This window comes from Lepisosteus oculatus, chromosome 7 (genome assembly GCF_040954835.1).
Source record: "Lepisosteus oculatus isolate fLepOcu1 chromosome 7, fLepOcu1.hap2, whole genome shotgun sequence".
In the NCBI taxonomy this organism is placed as follows: domain Eukaryota; kingdom Metazoa; phylum Chordata; class Actinopteri; order Semionotiformes; family Lepisosteidae; genus Lepisosteus; species Lepisosteus oculatus.
This window is the reverse complement of record NC_090702.1, coordinates 40,064,859-40,087,920: the sequence shown is the minus strand read 5'-3', so window position 1 is coordinate 40,087,920 and position 23,062 is coordinate 40,064,859. Positions and strand designations below refer to the sequence as shown.

The 23,062-nt window shown below is 36.1% G+C and overlaps 1 protein-coding gene across 3 annotated transcripts in view; it reads left to right on the top strand.

Moving 5' to 3' along the window:
* Window positions 1–23,062, top strand: part of cped1 (cadherin-like and PC-esterase domain containing 1) — a 98,883-nt gene that overhangs the window by 64,726 nt on the left and 11,095 nt on the right. For all 3 annotated transcript variants that reach the window (XM_015352416.2, XM_015352415.2, XM_015352419.2), the window contains exons 16-17: window positions 14,728–14,845; window positions 16,114–16,250. In XM_015352416.2, the coding sequence (XP_015207902.2) occupies window positions 14,728–14,845; window positions 16,114–16,250 (255 nt within the window). The remainder of the gene's footprint in view (window positions 1–14,727; window positions 14,846–16,113; window positions 16,251–23,062) is intronic.

Sequence of the window (23,062 nt, the reverse complement as noted above, 5' to 3'; positions counted from 1 at the left end):
CTATAAAGCACCATTGATATTCCTTAATATTAAACCCATGCAGTATTTATTTTTGCCTTGTTTTATTATTTGAACATTTTCCCCATTATTAAATAAGAAAAGTCAAGTATTTCTGATTTTACAAACACAATTCCCTTTTAGCCGATTTTGTCCATTAAATCCAAAGCCCATTAAACCAAGGGCTTACTGTATTTCAATGTTTACTGTGTTCTGTATCTACCTCTGTGACCCTCAACAAAACCTATAGTTTATACCCCCTCACTAATCTTAGCATTACACTGGATTATCCTGATACTTCTATGCACTAGTAATGCAAGTCTTGAATGTTTAATAAAGGTAAAGTGCTTCAATATGCTTTCTTACATAGAACTGGTGTTGCAACTCTGAGAATGCATGGGTGGATAGCTGCATGCATCTGAAGAAATTTAACAGAGTACAGAACACTGCATAATGTGGAGTAGGAACCATTTGTGCTCCTTTACCACCAATACAAACAATATATCAGTCCTTCACTTGAATAAAATAAATAATATAGGTACCTCACAATGATGTAACATTTGCTAAAGCTAATATCCTAATATGCATACATTTAAATAAAAAAAATATAAATTTAAGTTTAAGCAGTCACATTCCTCCCTGACGGTGCTCCTAACTGCCTTTAAATCAAAGTGTAGTTTAAGGATATATCTTGTTATAGTGTTTGTAAATGAAATCTCTAGATAAACCAGACTGATAGTTTTTTTCCACCTTCCAGGGACTGAAGGTTTTGTCATGTGCATGTTATATTCTCAGATATTAATCCTGACTAAAGACTGTACTGATTTGAACAGTCCTTTCTTTTTTTTTCTATAATTTAAGTTGCAGACATAATTCTGTTTCCTGCTACTTAATCTCGTGGAAGTGGCAGGCACCCAGAGCGAAAAAAGGGCAGCACATCTGCTGCACACAAACAGGAATTCACATTATGCTTCTTTTCTCAGTAACCATCAGCTGTGGTGCACATGTTCACTTGATTTTCTTCAAAGGTTGAAGAAATATGTACTGCATCCAATATGTCTTCACAGCCTGTAAACCATGTCTGCAGTGTTTCCATAAAAGAGGAATGTCAACAGCCTAATACTGACTAATATATAAATATTAGAATTATTAAAAAGGAATTAAAGCTAACTGGAAAAGCTAAAGATCAAATATTGTGTAAGTCTTTTGAAGTTTTCTAGTCATTCACTCTTCCTATCAGCATGCTCGGTATCTTACTTCAAGTTTTACATTTCTCGATGTTTTGAATATCAAAAGTAATGCATAGGTGGTGTATCTTTTTTTTCAATGAGACTTGTCTTTGTATCACTTATCATCACTATCTCTGTGGGTTCCATTAAAAAGATAAAAAGGTGAGTAACCGCTTCCCCACTTTGAAAAGATTAATTTAGATTTGTATTTAATAGCAATGCTATGTAGTGTAAAAGGGGTGCTTGTCATTTATGGAGTGATATTTAAAATGTCTACAATGTCTACAATGAGGTATTCAGTATGTGACATTCTGATTCCATCGACTGGAATACCAAGGTGCTTGAAGCTGTGGGACAGAAAGTTCCAAGTAATGTCATTCAAGTGATCAATAGAGCATTTAATCTGATCACAATCAAAAACGTGATCATAACATGAATTTGAAATAATAAATGGGTTTTAGGGAGATGTTCCTTCATGATTTGTTTTAAAATATTCTCTCTTTATTTCATCCGTCCATCTATCTATCCATTTTATAACCACTTTGTCAGTTCAGGGTTGCAGGGAAGCTGGAATCTCTCCCATCAAGCAAAGGGCACAAGGGCACAAGGCAGGATATACAGTACCCTGGATAAGACGCCAACCCATTACAGTGCACACACACTCACACCAGGGCCAGTTTTCCCAGTAACCAAATAACTTACTGGTATGCCTTTGGATTATGAGAGGGAACCAGAGCACCCAGCAAACCCACCCACATGAACTCAAGGTGAACAAACTTCATAAAAAAATAGGACCCTGGTCTGGAATTGCACCCAGGGCCTTGGTGTTGCAAGGAAGCAATGCTCACTACCATACCACTGTGCAGCTCTCCTTTTCATTTCATTTTGGATAAAATATCTTTTACTTAAAAGATAACGAAATTCTCGATAGGAAATCAGACATGCTAAAACTACATAAAATCCCTTTATTCAAATGGTGTCTCTGAGATTAAAAAGGCTTTTTAGCTTGATGAGTTTTTATTCATACAAAATAGTCATTTCAAACATTTAAAATGTTACAATTCCTGTACTTAACCTAGTATATGCCCATAAATATTAAATATATTGAAATACTCTGCAAATTTAATATTGCAAAGACATTTGGTGTTTTTACAGTTTTGATAAGGACATTGGTTAATACACTGTAACTAGATTTGTGTGGGTGACATTTTGTTTTTTCAGTAGCTCATGTTAGTGACAGATTAATCTGGCATCACTGAAAGAACTCTTGATTCAGGAACCAAAATCATCAGATAAGATTTCAGCCTTAGGAATAATTTTTGTCAGTTCAAATTAGTTGATTAGCTCTGAGGAGCTTTTCTTTTTACTCCCTCAGCTCAACATCTGCATGTCCCTGCATTTATTGAATCCATTTGCCATTCACAATCACATTAATGAAGCTGATTTTTTTCTTTAAACGTTTAATCACTAATCTCTGCAGGGACAGAGGTACTTACCTCAAAACTATTTCAATGTAATATGAAACACATTTAAAGAACCTTATGGCCTTTAGGACATTTATGACAATTTTATAACATCTGTCTTGGTTTGTTTGTTGTTTTTTATTGTTGTTTTACCTTTTTAAATTGTCTTATGTCAAATTGCTCAGATTCAGGTAAAACCTTAAGGGTTTTCTCAGTTTGAATGGAGAGAGTAGCTTTGATTTGTTTGTATTTTCCTTTGAGATGGTGCACCTTTATCAAGGGTGCGATATATTTAACACTGAAATAAAACATTCTTGTTTAACTTTCATTTGATCACACCTGAGGAAGACTCCACAGCATTGTGTCCCTTTTCTTTTCCTTTCAGCATGGAATAAACCTTCACCTGTTCCTTTGCAGCCTATGCATGCAGCATTATCGTTAAAACTATCATTTTAACACATTTCCAGTTTTAAACAGCAATCTTTTTTTCTAACGTGAGGGAAATAACTTCACACTACCTGTGGGTAACAGGTGATGGGAAGCTGCAACTTTGTCTTCCAAAACAATATTTGTACAAAGCCAAATTAGCATTCAGAAGCAGAATCTCATAAGTTTACTGTGTTCAGTGCAAATGTCAAAAATATAGTTAAGATAAAGATAAATAAGCAAGATATTATTTCTCTCTATCTTTTTCCTTTCTTAGTTGTCAGAACATAACAAATGCATTGGTTTCCTTGGTGGTCTAAAAGAAAAGTTACTTAACCTTCCTGCCAGTGACAGTCAATTAAGACGTGATCTTCACTGAACGTGAGTTTTGTTAAATAGCATTGTTCCTTAGCTTGACTTGTTTAATAATCTAGGTTGTGCAGTAGATATTTCATCTTATTTTTGATACAGTCAGAGCTCTCAGCTAAACTTGTTTTACATAACGGGCTGTATTCAGCTGATCAAAGCAGCAGCAGATTTCAACTCCGCCATTGTTGAAAATGTTCCAGCAGAGTCCTCTGTGGTGTTTCTTATGCTTTAGAGGTGGAATATAAAGTGTAGAAAGTCACGCTCAATGGCAGTTTAAAAAAGTAATAAACAGGGTTCTGTCAAATTAAAAAGTATCCTTCATAGTATATATAATTGTTTTTACAGTTTTTATAATATTTAATTTTGTGCTATGTATTGTTTGGAATTTAATGTGCTTTTTATGACTAGAACAATCCATATTGTTTCCACAAAAGTACAAAAACATTGAAATGTTTTTCATACTTAAGTCATTATTCATTCCATTCCACAAATGATGTGAACAAACTTTACATTTCTGGGAGATTAAATTGTCAGGAAGATGTTTTCCATTGGAATTCATTAACTTCGTCCCATGTTTTTAATTATAGGAGCTCGTCTGACGGCTGACATTTTGGGAATTGTTCTGAGTTTTGCTCAGCTGTCACGTGTTTGAAGTCATTCTTCGAAGCCCTTCGATTTGCGTTTGCTGCTTTTTGCTCGACGGCAAGTCAAATGGGTCGAGCAGTGGGAAGCTGTCAAGCTCTTCCTCACACACAACTCTTCAATGTAAGATGAGCTTGATTGCCTACCAGCAGCCAGACCACAGACCACTGAGGAGCCAGGGTTAGAGCCATATAATGAAATTACTGTGTAAAGTATATTAACTCAGGGAGAACAAGAATGGGCATCAGAGAATGGATGCTGTATATCCAACATCCAAACTTGAAACCTATTTTCGGAATGTTAGTGAACAGAACTGCAAAATGAGTTCAGTTCATGTTATCATAACCCCGGCCCGACCACATTTCCGTGGATCCCTAATGACAGGGATGTAGGAAAAGGAAAAATCCTTTGTCAAGTATTATATTTAAAAGATGCTTTCAGAAAACATACCTCTGTGCATAAGTTTCATTAGAAAGAAATAGAAGGCCAAGGTAAGAGAATAATTAAAAGCTCACAGATTTAACAGAGTGGACAGCGAGGGTACAACCTTTTTTACCTGATTAGATTGGTGGTAAACACTTAAGGGCTTGCAGTTTTATTTTTAGCAGTTTATTTTAAATTCAGATTACAGTGCTTTTGAAGTGAATAGTTTGAATTCAAACTAGAATTAAACTATTTTTATACTAAGTTTTCAATCAAAAAAATATCCCTAATTGTTATATGTTCTATCATATCCATTATATATGTTTATATACATCCTTCAAGACTGAAACTAATCACTCTGAAACCTCACTTTGCTTCAAATGTAGTAAACGTAGATCAGGAAAAGAGTATTATAAATTACAAGGGTAGTTGCCCCTGATCCTTGTTCCCCTGGGCTGGTAGAGTGACATTCTCAGAACGCTTTCAGTGACTCAAATTGACAGTCCTGCGAATCACCTCCTTCCACTATCAAGTGCCTCTCCTGAGAGCCTTCTTTCACGGCTATAAAAAGGGTGAAAACTTATGCTACAGTGTATAGCTCAGCTTAGGATAAGATATCAAAAACATACATTGTAATCTGCCAAGTTGGAAATATTTCATCGAGGAAACTCTTAAAAAAGCAGTGGTAAACGTTCGTCTATCTGTCTGAAGCTTTCAGATGCCTTCTCCTTTCAGAGCTTATTTTGAGATTTCAATATGAATAAAAGATGAGGGTGGTTCATGTGAAGGCCACTTCTGACATGCCTCATAATGTTCTGAAGTGAGAAATGTAGCACTGAAGGGTAACTAAAAGTGTTTCGTTTTGTTTTTCACATTCTTGCATTTTTAACCTATAGTATTGGCTCTCAGGATGTCAACATAATCTTTAACCCATCTCACTCACGGAATGATAGGCACCAACACTAGAGTGGAAAAAAAATATAAAAATTGGCTTTCAGTAAGAGACCTTACACGTCCCATTCTAGAGCTTACTAGAGTTGTCAAATTACTGGCACGCAGAAGCCTAAGAATCAAATCAAATCAAAGTTTATTTATCAAATGCACAACTATACAGCGTGCAGCAGTAGTTGCTGGTAATGAAATGTCTTTTCTATGAGTTCACCGGGGGGGTAAAAAACACAAAATTGAAGTTACAAAAGAAGGTTACATAATAATACAAGCTTTGCCTGTAAGAGTGAAGTTACACAAGCATTTTTCAATTGGTAAAGTGCAAAAATGTTTTTTCCTCAAAAAAACAAGAGTTTGGTTTACCAAGTCATATATTATCAATCACAAACTAATTGTGTTGTCCCATCTTGTGTCAGACTGTTATATATTAAAGGTGATATTGGGGAATGGAGATTTTTTCATTTAGAATGTCTTTTTTGTTTTTGTTTTTATACCAACCTGATTTAAATTGCCAATTTTTTGTTCTCGCGGTTAAGAAGCCTTCAGCTGCACATGGGGAAGACTGAGGTGATGGCAGAGTCCTCTGACTGGTCCAACTTTTAACATGTCACAGGCTACACTGCCCTCCTGCAGGTCGACTGGAAGAGACTCACTGACCACAGTGTAAGCCTGCCAGTGTCGGGAGATTGTAAGGATTCAGTCCCAATCAAACTGATATCACTTTGCCTCCAGCAGTGCTCAGTCGGTTGTGCATTACCGATTGTGGAATCCTGGTCACAGTCAGCTAGTGACGTGACTGAGACTCACACTGTATTCAGCTGCATGGTAGGCTACTACTGGCTCTAGGGCAAACCCTTTAACTGGTTCAGTCTCTTGGGATCCTGGGACCTCCAGTATTTCTAAGAAACGTGGGATTTTGAGAGAGAAATACTGAAGCGCAAAATAATTGTGACTGGTTAGTATCACTGTAGACATTGTATGGGTATTTCAATTGTGAAGTTTTTCAAAACAAGTTGCAAATAAAGATTAGAAACAAAAAAAATACCAGCAATGGCAAAAAAACAACATGGTAATATACAGTATTATGATCTTACAATTAAAAAAATGTATTTCTGGTTTTATGCCTAAAATATATTTATTTTAATTAAAAAAATATTTTAAAAAGTAAACTTTGTATAAAAAGGAGTCTGCATTCTATGTCATTAATAAATGTATGATCTATATGTGAATTGTTGAATAATTATCAGCTCATTATATAATTTTTGAAGGTACAAAATTTTATTTGTTAATCCAATACATTTACGGTCAAAGCGATTTCCTAGAAAAGAAAGTAATATGTTTTATCAACTATCCAGACAGGCTTACTTCAAATGACCACAAAGGTTAACTTCTAAGCAAATGGGGTTTTGAAGCCTAGCTAGATTTCTTCTCTACTGAGCATTCAATTTTCTGGACGTTGAATTCAAACACAATTCTGTGAGAAGCTCTTTGATCATCTCTGCAACTAATTTATAATATTAAAACTGCAATAATAGATTAAGATTAATTGGCTCAGTTTTTCTGGGGCTTGTGAGCTTGTTTCAAATTTATTTAAACAGTAATTCTTCTGTCAAACTTTTTTAGTTAAACCACACTGAAGCATATTTGACTGCAGCAGAGGGGAACTGAAATATGATCGCTTACTCATTACTGGAATAGACCAGTGTAGAATACGTCCATGCAACATATTAGTTTAGATAGTTCATGTGAAAAATTAGTCTGTGTTGTGATGTTGGCACTGTATTTGCTCCTATTGTGTTTAGCAAGGCAAATGAATGTCAAGGGAGTGAGGGTTGTGTGTTTCCTGCTGTTGTTGTAGTACTGGCAGTGGGAGATTCTTGTTCTAGCTTGAGTCTGTCATGTTGGCAACATATACTTTCAATCTGTTGCTACCAGGTCAAAGCATCTTGGTGTACAAACAGGAGAAAATAATTTTCATTTGTGCTGTATAACAAACCTACAGATACATTTTTGTTTGTGAATAGACTTTGAATGTTGAATTCAAAACATATGAAAACAAACACAAAACAGAAAAATTCCTCTTTCCCCAATCTAACTGCCTAATCAATACATTTGAAAATACTTACTAATAAAATTTACACAGTGCTTCTTTCTTGCTTATCTATGCAATATAAAATGTTAACATAATGGAATGGAATCAACAGAAGTTACTAAGTTTGGAAAAATGACATGAAAACCTAAAATTTAACTAAATTCACATTCCACATAACTTTCAGGCCTTTTGCAATAATGCTGTGTAATTAAGTAAATGGTTAAAGCTGGGTTTTTGGAAGTGCCTGTGGTTAACACTATCAGTCACAACTGAGTCAATGTCATAAAACAAAGCTTTGACTTTTAATGCCTGATGAAATGACTATGATAATCTTTTAAGCCAACAGTTATAAAACATTAGTTTTTGTAGCTCATACCATTCCACAAACGTATTTCTTTAACCAAATAAGATATTTTCAGTTGCTTAAAGAGCAAGAATTTCTCCCTTTCTCCAATGTCTCAAACAAAGTTGTAAACTAGGGTAATTTGCGGAGTTCTTACTCCAGGACAGTGTAAAACACCACTGTTGTGGGACATTGAATAGTTCAAGCTGAGTTTAGTGAAAAGCCAAGTCACAGTTTTGTTGATCTGTTCTCTATAATAATAATAATAATAATAATAATAATAATAATAATAATAATTGCTTACACTTATATAGCGCTTTTCTGGACACTCCACTCAAAGCGCTTTACAGGTAATGGGGTCTCCCCTCCACCACCACCAATGTGCAGCCCCACCTGGATGATGCGACGGCAGCCATAGTGCGCCAGAACGTTCACCACACATCAGCTATTAGTGGGGAGGAGAGCAGAGAGTAATGAAGCCAATTCATAGATGGGGATTATTAGGAGGCCATGATTGGTAAGGGCCAATGGGAAATTTGGCCAGGACACCGGGGTTACACCCCTACTCTTTTCGAGAAATGCCCTGGGATTTTTAATGACCACAGTGAGTCAGGACCTCGGTTTTACGTCTCATCCGAAGGACGGATATACATATAGTTATACAGTACGTAATAAGCCTGTGTGAGTAGACCATAATGGGTGCCAATCTCAATAAGGTGAAAGCTTGTATCCCTGACATGTGCACTTAGATGTAAAAAATTGGGAAGAAAATGTATGACTGTTACTGAAGGGTTAGTAAAGTAAATACAATCTTTACCATATTGATAAAGCCTAATCCAGAACTGACCCACTCAAGCTGCACCTAACAGAAGAAAGGAACAGGATTAAACAATGGCTGTAGTCATTTGTATAATATAGAGAAGATGGCAAACATTATGAGAATAATGTTCAAATACCTTTTAATAATGCCCGTTTGATCATGGTGAACTAATTTTCCCATACAGCATGGTATCCAGAGAAATCAGTGAGAAGGGCTACTAGCTCTTACAAAGTGATGTATTAATCTTTTTTTAATAATAGAGAAATAACAGCATATTAACATTCCTCTGAAAATAACCTTCTTCAATGGAAAACCATGTCTAAGAAAAAAGAACCTAACTGGGACCAAAAAGCCAGATAAAATTCCAGAAGAATGTCATCAGTGCTAAGGAATTCACCTTTTATCACATCCTTATCTGCTTAATGTCCTTAATGTCTAACAGTGATATGTGTATCTCCACTATAGCTGTCTCTTCAGGAGAAATAAATTAATTGATAGGAGATACATCCTACATTCCTCCTATTCAAATTAAATGTTTGAATGTACTGTAGAACCTACAAGATTATATACAAAAATGTGTATCTTCTGCACTGTGTCTTCCTTATGGATGGAATGTCTTCAAAATTCAAAAATAGGAATTGGCTTAAATAAGAATAAGATCACTTTATTGGACATATACAATTTCTTGCATTAGGAATTTGTCTTTTTGCATACCCCAGCTTGCTCTCCATAAGACACACAGACAGGGAGAGAAGCTTGGGGTCAGAGCGCAGGGTCAGCCATTTATATGGCACCCCTGGAGCAGTTGGGGTGAAGGGCTTTGCTCAGGGGCCCAACGGAGTAGGATTCCTCTGCCGGCTGCGATTTTACATAGACCTGCATACAATAAACTCTGTCCAATGACTGAGCAGTTAATTATTTCCTGGTAAGGTTAATTCCCAGCCCAGTGGCCCCAGAAAAAGTTGTTGAGTGTGATCTGGAAAAGCCAATATGGCTCCTAGTAATTTTAATAAGATATTTGACATCAAATTGGACTTCTCCAATTTAGCTTTACACTGTGTACAAAATGTCTCATCTAGTAGTGTAGTATTAAAATACCATTTAGTGGTGATACGACAACATGCTGTATAAACAAATCTACAGAAGCTGGCGTGGTGAACTTATTTCAACATGGATAATGTCTTCATAGTGAGTAAACACCAAAAAGAGCTTGGGAGGCATACAGTAAATAAAGACATTTCTGAAGTATGATTTATGTCTATCTAAAAATAATTCTGTTCATTTCTCTCCCACCCATATCAGAAATGTAATTTCTTAGAATTGCAGATGTCTAAGACTGAACATGAATCATTTTTTGATCAATTAAACACATATTTCATAACAGAATTCATTTGTGCATCCAGAACAATATCAAAGTTCTTACATTCCTACAGGGATTTAGAAAGGAGGTTAAAAAGTCAGAATTTAATACTGAAGGGAAATGAACATAACTTAGTTTTTAAATACTGTATGTCAGACTCCTTAGGTTTTCACCCCCTTACTGCAAAAAATACATCAGTAATTCCTTTACAATACAATTAAAACCATTTTTTTGTACAGAAGACTAGACTGCCACACATCCATGCTTATTTTAAGATCACAAGGCCTCAACTATGATTTTTATGCTGATCAGTCCATATTCTAATTTCACCTCTGACATAAAAACATGGATGACTGAAAATTTCCTTAATCGAAATTATTATTATTATTGTTATTTTCAAATCTACCAATGCCTTATTTAAAATTAGATTCCCATATTATTGAAATTTAGCAGGCAATATACTATGGGACAGAAAAACCCCTTAAATAATTAACATGCAAGTTGTAGAAGAAAATCACATTGGAATAGATATTAATATTTGTGAGGGAAAAAGTATAAAAATAAAAAAGGAGGAAAAACAAAAGTTAAACAGGTCCCAGTCAATAAGATCTCAGTTTTAACACTAAACCTAATAAAAGGGATTCATTTTTTTTTATTTACTGAACACAGTAAAGAGAAAAGAAAAACAAAAAAATGTCTATTTAATCTGAGTTGATGGGATTATCCCTCAATACAGTATGTGGCAAACCTCTCTGTATCTTGTGCTAAAGTGAACTGTTTCTGTATACCTTGTGGAGACTCATAGTGACAATGATCTCTTCACTCTCGCAAAGGTGCATCTCTGTTGGACTGACTAGTACCAGTAAAGCACATAGCACAGATTCCTCCACTGAGTGAGTAGGGCCGGACTGCCTGCTTTCCGTCACGTTCGTAGACCCCTCCTCCTAAGGACGCTCCAGCCCTTCCTTGTTTTCCACTCATCGCCCGCACCTGCTCCCTGTTCTAACCCCCTTTCAGTTCTCCTTTAAAGCCAGGCGCTCACTTTATTCGGGGTTCTGCATTTGATCTCCCTATCGTGTGTGAGACTGGGACCTGGAACTGCCTGGTCCCGTTAAGGTTTTATTCTCTGTTCCTGTTCCTGTCTCCCACCGGTTCTGATCCGGTTCCCGTTTTTAAATCTTTTTGGTCTTGGATGGACCACCTGGTTTTGTACTTTTGCTTTCGTTTGTATTTCCCTTTGGATTTTCTCGCAGATTGTTTGCCACGGCCACACCTCCCCCGAACACCAGCGCACCAAGGACACGCCCCCTGTTTTCATCCCCGTATCCTGCATGATCTTTTCCACATGTTTCTTCACTTTTCCCTGGATCGTGTCGTCCGCATAGGGTCTGAAAGAACTGTTCGTTACACTTTCCTCCAAAAAAATGTGTCTGAAAACAGAAATGAACAGAAAACTAAAAGAATCTCGCAGCCTTCAGAAGAGTGACCGCCATTAATCCAGTGCACTCTCTCAATAAAAATACATCTCATTGTGCCAGAGCTGGGAACCATCCAAGGATAGCTTTATCCTTGAATCAATTCCTTATGTTTAGATCCTTCCAGTAAACTCTCAATGTGAATGTTATTTCATGTTAATCTATCTTCAAAATTAATAGCTGCATGTGTGCTAAGGAGCTTTTGTTCTGGTTCCTCTTCACCCAAGATGTAGTCCGATTTGGAAACAAGCAGCTGAACTGTTGTTATCTTCATCGGCCATTTCAAACATTTCTGGAGAGTGAAGCTCTTTTAGTTTCTTCTTGCTTGAAGAAGAAGTCACGTTTCTTTCCTACCTCCACCATCAGAGACCACCCACAAACAAAACCCACCACAAAAGCAGAAAATAAAAAAAAGGCAGCAGGAGCTTCCATTTGGGGCTACTTTAGCAAGATCCCAAGATTTCTGGGTCTGTTCTGGTTTGCCAGATTTCTGATGTGATTATAGCCCACATTCCCCTAAAAAGGAGCCCCAGACTATCCCAGTTAAACAATGTGTTACTGTCAAAGCGCTCACCACATCACGAAAAATAAATATGACAAGCAAGGAGATTGACTTATAAAGACAAACCCCAACCTTAAAACGATCACGCATCATCAACCGCATTAATCAGGTAACTTTCAAGGCACAAATACCATACCATTACAGCTTGCTACAACTGTCACTGTCCCAATTGTTAACAATAAGGTCTATGGTCATAACAGGTTTCACACTAGTTTTTGAGTTAGACAAAATACAAATTAAAGCAGACATAATATTTGTAGTCAGATCAGTTTTGTTTTACATTTTAAGAATACAATTTATTTTATTACAAATTGTTAGATCATAAATGAAATATTACCTATGGAACAGCAGCCCTCCCATAAAATTAAAATTGTAGCAGTTGTTTGTAACCAAATATACTGTACAACATGAAATCCTGCAAATGTTTTACACCTCATTTGCTTGCCACCAGTTTTAGTTACCACTAATTTTACAGTCTCAAAATTACCACAATCTCCATAAAGTTGTTGCATAACATATTACTAATGTTATGTCTGTCATATAAAATCACCTTAAGGGGAAAGGCCTTAATAATCCAACCAATTTCTAAACTTCTTTATCCAGTTTCTTCCTCTTCTATTATTATTTTATACATTTCTAGTCCATCAGTACAGGCGCTGTATCTGCTATCTAGTGCCTGCTTTGTTACTTCATTAGCAATTTAAGATTACTAAAGAGAATCACATTTTTTACTGGTACAGTAGCTAACCCAGGGGATCTCATCCATCTGATTCTGTTGGCTTTAATAACATGGGTGAGGAGCTTGTTCTATATTCCCATTACGTTTGTAGTTCAAAATTCCATAATAATGAGAAGTTAATAAATGATGTAATGGCAACATAAATCAGTGTTATCATATTCTAGGGTAGGATTGCTTTACTTAGATTCACAACTATCCTTATTAAATGTGTCTCATAAGAAGATTTGAATTTTGTCACTATTCAAGATCATTCACCTCCAAAACTCCTTAAATGTTTCCGTGTGTGTCTTGCAGCTTAGGAAATTAAATTGAACATATAAATTTAGCTGTGTTTTTTAACTGGCTGTCACATTTTGATATCCCGCTGTTTTATTATCCTTTTCTGTGACAGAATATCTGCTAACTGTGCATGATTTAAGTGGTTCTTAGGATTTGAGTGTTAACTTATGAGTTTGATTTCAAAATATTTTTTCATTATGTCTTTTTATTTAAGCAGTATGTCTTTTTTATTTCAGCATTTTAAAATTACAGAAATAAAAAAATATCCCTGTGTGGAAAACCAAATTCTGAACATTTAAAATATTGAAAATTGTTGCTGTAATTGATGTCACTGAAGACAAGAAAGCTTAACTGTGTTACACACACAACATTTTCTTTTTATAGAAGTGAACTTGCTGCAGCCTTTTTTGTTCTGGAGATATTCACAATATAAAATCATAAAATAATCCAAGATCTAAGAACCTAGTTTCCAACTGCTCTGAAAAAATTCGTAACTTATCTTTTTGGAGTTTATTTACAGGGGGCGGAGACTGGTTTTAAAATCAGGTTTAATACTGGTACAATGAACAGTCAGCTAAAACATTTCTGTTGGTGAGGACCACTTCATACATATATTCTTGAAATCAAAAGTGATCCTATGTTTATACATTTACACTGTGCACAAGTATGAACAAGAAAATCCCTGTTAAGTTGTCTTGTTGCACTTTGTTGACAGCAGTCACGGATCATTCAGGAATGTGGTGCTGCTGTGTGAAGCCCTGTGCAAATTGTTGTGCTGCAAGGCAGGGGCTTTCAGATCTCGGTGTAAGTTTAAGTAATGCCGCTAAATAGCTCTTTAGTATGTCCAGACCGTAAGGCTCCAAGTGGACATTGCAGTTTGACACTAGAGAGTCTCACTGTCATTCATCTTGTTAAGTTTGTCTGACCCGTACATCTAACATTATACTGAGAAGGCTCATAGCCAGGAAGGTACTTTGATACTTGTTAAACACATATGAATCAGTGGAAGTCTTTGGAGAGGCACTGCCAAGAATTTAAGAGAGATGCACTTTCTTACAGACCCTTGCACTCAGTCATCTCTCTGTTTCTTTTAGGACTTTAAGAATCCTGAGGAAAACAGTTTGACAACAAAACAATATACTGATAGACCTCTTTTCAAAAGGGTTTCATTATGATCTTGGAAACACAGGAAAGGAAGCTGAAAACCCACATTTGGGCCTCATAACATACTGGAGCTATTTTTTAAGGGGATGTGAACGTCATTAGATATACTGTCTGTTTTTTCAAACATAATCGCTCATTTCATTTTTGCTGTTTTTTTATAAGAACACACTGAGTGATAATGCATTCGTACCTTAAAAAGCTTAAAACGTTGGTCTTAATAAAATGAGAGGCCTGAAATGTTGAAGTATATGTTCACAGAAACCTTTTTGTTCTAATCTTGTGACACATCATCAGCACTTCTCTTATGGAAAATGCACCACTATAGTGCTGCCAGCATGATTCATATAAGTAGGTAAAAGACTATTAATCTTTTTTCATTCTTTTGTGTTGTCTCAGGATTGTGGTCTGATTATTCGGCCCAAGGAGCCCTGTGGTTTGGAGCCTGTCCCCAGTATCCCCCCTCCAGGATATTTGCAAGGTCACACACAGGCCTGCCTCTCAGGGGATGCCAGAGGTTAGTTGATAGTGTGCAAGTTCAGACATGGTCCGTTCTGATGCTCCATAATATTTCTCCTTGTAGACTTTGACTTTGACTAGACAATGACTTTGTGAGAGTGATCCACACAGCAACAGCCAAGGCAGATTGTACTCTGGCTGTGAAGGTAGATTCTTCCCTAGCACAGCTTCAAGATACAGTACTTTAATATAGCTATGTACTGTAGCTGGCCATGGTTCATTGTCAGAAGTCTGAACTGTACAGAAAGAAATACATACAACCCATTTTGCCATCAGAGAGAAAGAGTAAATAGACTAGTCTTTTGGTCAGTCATGGTATTCACTGCACCACAAATGGAAAGCATTACTGTGCTGTAGGTCTAAAGAGTGATCAGAATCCCAAGATCTGAGACTCAGTCATGTTCTTGTAATATAAAACATCCCTTTTTAAAGGAGTCTGGAAAGTACTGAGCCAGAAGGGTATGATTACTGAATATCACAAATTCACAGTTCATAATCCCTTGATCCTCTTTTTCTAGGCATTACAAACCATTGGGGAAGAATATGTGATTATTTTTCTTAACTCTGCATCACTTCCCTTATCCTGCAATATGCATATGTGCATTACATATAACTTACACTCAATTAAAACATCTCGCTCAGCCTTCTTTCAACACACTATCTTTATTCTGCCCATAATGTTGTTTTAAAATTGAATTCATGCATGAACGTTAAATTCCATGATACTGTATATCATATAGTCTGAAAGGTTTTTCTGTATGAGATTTGTACTAATTGTACCAAACAACAGAGAAACTAATAGGAAATTCGATTTTATAGTATGTTCTACTGGATTGTATCAGAAGTATAGCTGGAAAGTAATATGAATTATAGGGACTGGATTTTTTGGTGCTGTGTAGTTTCTTCTTATGATAGAAGGTAAAATACTGTACATACTGTAAATATAGTACAATATACATTTTTTAATTAATCAATACTCTTTGTCAAGTTTTTCTCTCACAAGGAGAATCAATGGTTCTCATTTGCCTGGATTTGCTTTTATTCCCTCAAAGAGAAAATGTTTATCATAATTAGAGCAAAAAAAGAAAACAAAACTATCTAAATGAAATCTATATAATCTTAAATGGCTCTCAAAATATGAAAAAATATGTAACAGAAATTACATTTTTTTGTTTTACATTGCCAGTTTTGGTCTTCTAGACCCTCTCTACTTGTTACGGGAATACAGTCATTTTTTACTGAGGAAAGTCTGTCCTATTTTCCTAGGGCGCTGGGTGGTTCCATGTCTGAGTTGTTCAGACAACAGAACCTGTGACTGGAGGGAGGTAACCTGGCAACCCGACCACTGCTACCACCCTGTACTAGACAGGCTCCAGCTTCAAGCCTGCATGAAGGAGAGAAAGGTAACTACTAAGGCTACTCCTGCCTTGCTACACAAAACAGATTCTTACAAGCCTGCATACAGTATATCTCAGGTCAATCCACCCTTTTTATAATACATTTAAGAAGGCAAAAAGTTATTTACCTTGAAAACATGAACAGCATCCTCAATTCAAAGACAAAAAAAAACTGATTTCTTTTCAGCATCATATCAGGTATCTAGACAAAAATATTTAAGAAATAAAATGTTAATGGCCAGCTAATACAAAAATATTGTCTTTATTTGGTTTTTTTCCTTTTAGAAAAGAAACAATAAATGTATTTTGTTAGTGCTTCCTATTGATGTTTCATATATCTTGAAAACATAAAATGAAAGTCCAGGGTTACTTCTTACATTGATTACTCTAGCACTGTAGAGTACCATACCACTTTAAAGTACCCAGGGTCTGATTACATTACACTACTTATAAGACTGGATTATTGCTAGTATATTGTAATTAATGGTATAATCTGTCGTTATGTGGTATCTATGTTATCTAGCTGATAGACACAGAACACAGAGATCCAGTGACACTGGAATTTTAACTTCTGTCCTCGAAACCATACATCAGTATGAGGTCCATATTATGGCTCATATATGGAAGCTTCTCTTCTGTGACTTCCCTGACTTATGGACCTGACTCATAACCTGGCAATATGAGTGTGACCCCATAACATCAGTGAAAAACTGCATAGTTTACAATGAGCTTGTCTTAGATAGTTCACATCTAATATTATGTACTGTATGCTTGATAGCCTAAGGGATTTCATTGTTGACCACGGATTAATAGGTTAGCAAAGACAAATGTTGTGCCAAACCAGGACAAATGGACAAAAAATATTTATCAATGAACCCTGCTTTACTTAACACATCTTGGATGTAGTATGAAGTATTTGTGAGTCCTCATCAATGAATAAAGAGTCAGATAGTATTGTTCTGAATCTATGAATTGGCTGATATGTGGTGAGTGTACTGGCATACTTTGACTGCCATATCATCATCCACGTGAGTGCTACACATTGGTGGTGGTGGAGCGGAGTCCCCGTTGCCTATAAAGCACTTTGAGTGGAATGTCCAGAAAAGCACTATTAGAAATGTAAGGAAATATTAGGAATTTTTAAGGTTGACTGAGTTAAGTGTAATTGTTAGTAAGTCAGGAGATTCGTAAGAAATGATGTCTGAGCTGAATTTTAAGTATTGAAAGTATGCACAGCTTTGTAATAATTTAACTGTTTACTGAAACAGTGGAACTGGGACAGTGAATTATAAGACTACTGCACAGTTCAGTGACACACACAGATTCAAAGAACACAAATTCCAATTTTATTAAGAAAAACCTTCCAAATAAACCAATACAAGAGTGAATAAATATATTAATATTTTTTTCAATACAGTACAGTGTGATAACCCCACTATTAATATGGAACTGTGATATTCCTTATCATGATACCCTTCTTTAATCAAAACCAATCTTTTCTCAAAAAAGATTATATTTCCTAATTCAATCATTTTTGAGACTCAAAGGTGTATAAAATAGAACAATTAGTAATTAAAAATCAGTGTGTGTGTGTGTGTAAAGGTGTGTGTGTGAAAACAATAATTGAAACCCTAGTTTACATACAGTAGCACAGTTATAGGGGGAAATTAGAATAAGGTGGTTATCTAATTGGGCAGAAATGAAACGAGGACTGTGTTTGGGGAGCCCTGTCTTATATAGTAGTCAAAAACTTTGTGACCTTGGTTTTCACCACACAAGTTAGTAATGCCACAATCAGAAGAGATCTGAGGGAATTTCAGAAAAAGAGCAGCTGATGTTCATCGGCCTAGATATGGTAACAAAAACATATCTAAATATTGGGGGTTCAATCTAGTCTACATTTGGAAATTATTCAAGTTCACAGTTACTCTACACAGGACTGATTTTGTAGCCAAGATAGCTCCAAAAGCTATCATCCAGGAAGTCACAGAGGACCATGGAGTAACATCTAAGGATCTGAAGGCCTTTCACCTTGTTGCGAATGCCAGTGTTCATGCCTCAACCATCATCATCATCATAAACAAACTGAATGGGAATAGCCAGGAAGAAACTATTCCTTCTCTAAAAAGGAATAGTTTGCCAAAGAGCACCTGAATGGTCTGCAGGACCACTGGAAAAATGTACTCTGGACAGGCAAGTCAGAAGTTGAATTTTTCGGCCCCAAAGGGAAACATGTTGTGGTGAACACCAAACAGTGCTTTCCAACAGAAGAATGTCATCCTGGCTGTGAACCATGCCAGTGACAGTATCATGGTTTGAGGCAGCTTTACTGCTTCAGGACTCTGTACCTTTGTGACAAATTCAAGAAGACAATGTCAGGTCCTTCACTTCACCAGGTCAAGTCAACTGAACTTGTAGAACTTTTTTTTATATTGCACGGCCAAAAATGGGACACTTGTAGGTTCAAGAAATGCAGTGTGAGCACTGGGGGTAGACAGGGTTGTTAATGAGACTTCCGGGTCTGATGTTATAGGTTCGGCCGCTATGGGTTTCGGTGTAGGCATAATTTGCAGGTTTACTGCCAACAAAAAGAAGTGAAAAAAGAGATGATTGTGAGAAGGGATGGGAAGGGAAACATAAAGATGTTGCTTTTTTGAAAACATGAAATACTGTATAAGGGTCAAGAATAAGAAGAAGAGCAACATAGTTGGCTTGGAGGATAGAGTGGGTAGCCAGTCCCAGAGTAGCACTTGGACTAGAGCCTTGTTGGCAGTGCTTTGTCATAAGGAAAAGCTGAGAGAGTAGGGAGGTCATTACGGAAACTGTTGATATTTGGCAGCAAAGGTGAATTCTGATTTTTTCAGAGTCCTTTGTAGATGAACCACATTCTGAAATGTGATGGTATGAGGACAACATTTGTAGGTGGAGAACATTGTTGTGGAAAACTGGTATGGTGGTATGGAACTGCAGAGCAAGGGAGTGTCAAATGAAGGAGCCACAGGTGGAAGAGGCTTGAGTTAGGGGAGTCGTTGGTTATTTAATTATCTTCTGTTGTGATATAAGAAGTTAAATGTGACATGACCTTCATGCAGCCATGGGTTTGTGGAGTTGAAATGGGATGGTAGGACTGTGGTTTCCAAAATCAGTGCAGCTGGCATTTTCAAGTCAAGTGTAGTTCATTTTACAAACCAGCAAGTGTAGAAACACAAAGGTCTTGAAGTCCCGACTTTGAACTAATAGGCCAGAATAACCTCTGGTGTCGTGTTTTATGAGAAGTTATAGTAGCAATTATTCCACAATGACTAGGAACTATATGGACAAAAGGACAGAATGATAATGAAACACACATTGAGGAAAACATAGTTTGAACACATTTTGTTGGTCTTTGCTTCAATTTGTAATTTATGAGCTATCGTCATCTATGAGATTAGTTTTAGATGACAAAACAAATGAAATGCAGACTACCTCTGTTTAATTAACATCAAACCTAAATGTTCCAATATGTAACATGTGTTGTGCCAGCAAGGTGAGCCTAAGAGTTAAATGTGTGGGCAGCTGAGTCATAAATGAAAGATGCATGCCAAACAATAGTGGGGACTTTAAATGTCCAAGGGTAATATTTTCCACATGCTTTTGATCCTGGTAATAAATTTTATGGTTGGGGTTTTTGAGTGTTCCTTTTACACAAACAGGCCAAAACATTAGAGAAGAAAATTAAAAAAGAAACATCCTTAATTTTTAATACTGAATACACATTTATGTGAACTTGTGATATGTTATAAAACCCCCTAAACTAGTAAAAGCTGTGTTTGATCTGTAAAATGCAGAAGCATCCTGTTGGTTTGCTTGATATTAGATGCCAATACAAGCAGCCGATCTTTCAGCGCAAGTGATTGTTTTTTTATAAGGAATGTTGCAAAACAGAAAATCATTAGAATTTCAAAAGACAAGAATGTTGACAGTTGTTTACACTGCTTTTCCTTTGAGCCCAACCACTACCCCCTAAAACCCCCTCAACGATGAAAAAGAGCCAAATTTCTACCAAGCAAATTACTGTTAAATGGCCTCCTTTCATTGTTTTCTAATATTCTTATAACAGGAGCCAGCCAGAGACCATGTGGCCTGATTCAGAACTTTTGTTAAAAAACACAAGCTTACAAGCATTAAATTAGAGTGATATAATAAAATAAAATCAAATTTAATTTAAAAAACCTAAACCCATTGAGCACAGATCAAGTGTATTTAAGACATTTGTTTAAATGATACTCTACCCTAGTGTTAGGTCCTGGAGGGATGGTGTGTCTCTAGATTTTTCAGATGCAGAGGCATCTGAAGAGCAGGGAGCCTGAAAGACATTATTAAACTGATCCATTGAAGGAAATAATAACTTGATTCAGGTTAAGAGCCAAGCTGGACTTAAGACCTGTAGACACACCACCATTTCAGGATTAGTATTGGGGACTGCTGCTCCACACACCAAAATACTTAACACTGCATAAAAATATGACTTCATCCTGGTGCACCCAGATGCTGTTGTGCCAAAAAAGCAATAGTTATGAAACTCCCATAAGAGTCTGATATTTAAGATGTAGTTATTAATAGTCAAACCTAAATGCATTATTAAAATGTTTCACATGAAGTTTAGCTCAAATGTCATTGATTCTGATATAGAATGTATCATGTTTCCTTGTGCCCATAATTCTATACACCATAGCATATTAGAAGGAACTAAGGCATAACTCTTTAATTGCATTGCCATGAGGAAACAGAAAAAAGGAGAGCCAAGCATCTATTTAGCTGCAGTTAGGAATTGCCTCTCTAACCCATAAAGACAGACTTTCTCAGTCAATAAAAATTATGGTTCTGGTTCACTTGTAAAATGCAATGAAGTACCTCACTTCAGAAAATAAAGTAACATTACATCTATAAAAGAGTGCTTGAAAGCGTTTATAAATCAGTAATTGTGTGTAAGATGTATAATGTATAATTTGCATATTTAAGGTTTCACTTAAGCAAAATCACAGGTTATTTTTATAAGCCAAGCAAATTGAATGACATCTGCTGGAAAAGCACAGCATTTTATGCTACTTTATGCTTCACTAAATATGTAAGGTCTTTATTCTTTCACAAAAGAATTACTCAAGGGAAAAATGACAGAAGGCAAACTTCATTCAATCAATAAAATAAATCGGAAAGATTGTGACATCATTCTGGGGCTGCTGGCTGTAGCTCCCCCACGGATTCTGGCTCCCTCTCATATTGGCATATTTCTGAGAGCTGTCCTAAGGGAGATGTCCTGGCCATGGTTACTTCGCCCAGGGACTCTCACCTCTGGTCCTCATGGTCTGAAATATCACTGTTTTTTCTGTATCTAAGTTTTTATTGCACCAATTTTACTTTTGGTAAGGATATTTTTTATGTACATTTGACTTAAGTCACCTGTTGACTGATTCAAAGGATCTGCTGAAGCATCATTCTGCAACTGAACTTCTTCACAACTGACTTTTTGTTTCAGGATGTTATTATTTTTTTGGTGTTTTGTTGTCTTTGCCTCAGAACCCAGCTCAGCAGGTATACGTATTTGTACAAGTACATGTTTACTGTAAAAGAAGAGTGGGTAAACATATTTTGCATTATATTTTTGAGTCAGGTCAACCCTGGTAACACCGTGTTTTCTATTAATTTTATGCATTGTTTTTCCTGAAGTTTTAAGTAGTTTTTGAACATTTGGTTTCGCATTGTAAATGTCACTTTATTATGTCACTAGATTGTATAATACATTTGAGTTTCATTGTTAAACAGTCTCTCATGACTGTTTCTTATTTCTTCTGGCAATTATTCAGTGTGCACTGTGTGATACTGTAGTTACAGTGTTATTACGAACCACAAACTCTTATTATTTAAATAATACTTAGAATTGTTTTACACAAATAAATTACTTTCTTAATACAAGTGCCAAACCATTTACTTGTATAAACCATGGAGTATACTGGAGTGTGTATGTGTAATAAGAATTTTGCTTGTGTCATTCTAAAATGTTTCCAGAAGAGGCAAAGTTTTGAACCATTTATTTTCATAAGCTACATTCTATTGCCTAAAATGTGCCAAGCTGAGCAAAGGGCTACTGTTTGTGTTAGGGTTGCTTAATGACTCAACTAGTAGGAGAACCAATGGAAACAATGTTGTCAGAAAGCTTTCTTTGGTACTGTACCATGAAGTAATTACTAAATAAAGTTGTCTTTGTGGCTTTAATGTCAATTGCAGTCCAGTTTTGCTCTCAAGTACCTGGAGTCAGAATGATCTGCCTGGCAAAAAGGTATAAGGTCTGGTAAATACATTGTTCACAATATAAAGGAAAAGCCTTGTTGTAAGTAATGTGCAGAAGCTGGCACAGTTCTCCAATGAACACTTTCATCCCAAAGATTTTATAAGAAGACTTGCATTTTACACCCTCCTTAAAACTGCTTCATTGCCTTTGCAAGAGAATTCCATCGTCATTAAATATAATACCAATAGGACCTAAGAACATTTGTAAAAGGACATGCATTGTCTTGCTGAAAGGTTATGTCTTAAGATTACTAACCACAAATTTTATAAAATATTACTGTTTCGTCTGCATTATGGCTGGGACATTAATTTCATAGCACAATTAAATTTCCAGCCAATAATCCACAAGTACTGAATGCCTTTTCAGATTTCTGGCTTGACTAATTCCTGTTCTTTCAAAGATTGTAATGATTGTATCAAATGAGATAACACCAACGGTCATATTGGTTATATTGAGGAATATCACCCCAAGCATTTTTAATTATTTAACC